The 1,752-nt window shown below is 40.2% G+C and overlaps 1 protein-coding gene across 1 annotated transcript; it reads right to left on the bottom strand.

The window, feature by feature from the left end:
• Positions 1–762: 762 nt before the first annotated feature.
• Positions 763–1,531, bottom strand: LOC129723022 (signal recognition particle 19 kDa protein). Its single transcript, XM_055676953.1, has 2 exons — positions 1,174–1,531; positions 763–1,116 (listed from the first exon to the last, which is right to left on the bottom strand). The coding sequence occupies exons 1-2, from the start codon at positions 1,414–1,416 to the stop codon at positions 892–894; spliced, it is 468 nt and encodes a 155-aa protein (XP_055532928.1). The 5' UTR covers positions 1,417–1,531; the 3' UTR covers positions 763–891.
• Between the last annotated feature and the right edge of the window lie 221 nt (positions 1,532–1,752).

The raw sequence follows: 1,752 nt of genomic DNA, 5'->3' as shown, positions 1-1,752 counted from the left end.
ATATTAGATAGAAAATTTTTTAATTAATGTTCTTGCGCGTTGAGGTTACTTAATGTTTGATATTGCGCAGATATTGTAGGGCGACAAACAATACAATAAGTCACGTTTGTCAAACTTCACAGATATAGGAAATAGTTATAACACATTTTATATTTTCCACGTTTTTTGTACGTCCAAGAATCATTTGAGACACGTAACTATGAGTATTATATAAGTATAACACAGAAAAAGACAGCACAGTTTAGACATGCACTGGTTGGTTCTTGTTTTGTTGGCGTTGGCTTCGCTCTCTATCGCCGCCGAAGCGTTCGCATCGGGTGACGGTAGATGTAATTGTTTACACTGCGATGGTACGAAGCCATGCGGTTGTGGTTACGGCAGAGGATTAGACGCCAAACCCCAAGAAACTGGTCCCGCAAACGTGGAGATTATTGAGATACTTCGAAGCCGAGTTAGAAGACAAAGTGGCAGAGGAAGGGGAAACAGAAGACGACTATTCAGAAGAGGAGGTCGTAACAGAGCAAACTCTGGGCCACAAGCGGACGCACTTGTTGGTCAACCAGGAAGTTACGTGGAGGATCAGCGACAAGGACCTTTTGCATGGATTAGAAATATGGTATATTAAATTAAACCAACATTACAGTATCTTATTCCAGCGTTCAGTTTGCTCCGTCATTGCAGCAACGAGGAAGCAGCTTTAACAGCTTTTTCTAGGCGTTCGAAGAGTTATTCTGAGTCTATCCATTACAAAACATGAATAACTTGTGTGTAATCAATCCAGTTGAATGTAAAAAATCTATTTTACGACTTTCTTAGTCCAATAGGCGAGCAGAAAACAAAATAAATTGAACTTACCAAATGAACAAATTTCAAAAAAAAATCGAGTGGTCTTTACCGCCTTTTTCCCTTGCCTTTCTTGTGAGATTGTCCTCCAGAACCACTTGATGACGCTTGTTGCTGAGTAGGTTCCGACGACTTTCCTTGCCTGGTTTTCAATTGAGGAATCATCTTACCTACGTAGAGTAAGAGGCTGTCCCTAGTGGGGTAGTCCTTAAGTATTGGACTTCCATCGTTGTTCCTCAACTGAACACGAATTCTTCCTCTAAAAGTGTGCTCCTACAATGACGAGTAAAGTTAGTTCTCGGGTAAAATGAAACAGCATTTTTATCGAACCTTGCTTTTCTCCCGCGAGTATAGTTTATTTTCCACTATCACATTCAAATTAAGCACCTGTAGCACGTCACGTATCTCCTGATAGGACGGATTTTCGACGCAATTTTCCTTAGGAATGCGACGACCTTCTTGGCGAGTTTTCTTACGATTAATGTACGCTGGGTAAATACAAATCCAGCGCTCTCTGTCACTGTGCTGGAGAGCAGAATTCCACGGACGTAAAGGAACAGGAGCCGATGCCATTTGCGCGCAGATTTAGCAAATTTTTTACGTAAAATTAAAATAATATTTCAAATAGATGTATGCCCAATGTTCTGTGCGACCGCGACTATAAAGAAAACAAATCAACGAAACACGTCAACGTCACGTTTTAGATAAACGTCAAATTTTTTGCTTCGATACGTTCGATACATTCTACCAAGATAATACATTCAAAGGTTAGCACTTTTATATTTAATCAAGCATTTCTATGGACCATTTTACGAACTGAAAGGTGTCACGGATCCTGCTGATGATGATGTTGCTTTTACGTGCGTTATGTCAGCGGTTCCGAGCTTTCTGTCAAAATTTCATTCATGA

The sequence above is a fragment of the Wyeomyia smithii genome, chromosome 2 (genome assembly GCF_029784165.1).
Source record: "Wyeomyia smithii strain HCP4-BCI-WySm-NY-G18 chromosome 2, ASM2978416v1, whole genome shotgun sequence".
NCBI classification, from domain to species: domain Eukaryota; kingdom Metazoa; phylum Arthropoda; class Insecta; order Diptera; family Culicidae; genus Wyeomyia; species Wyeomyia smithii.
Note: the sequence above shows the minus strand (reverse complement) of the source record. Positions and strands in the feature narration are given on the sequence as shown.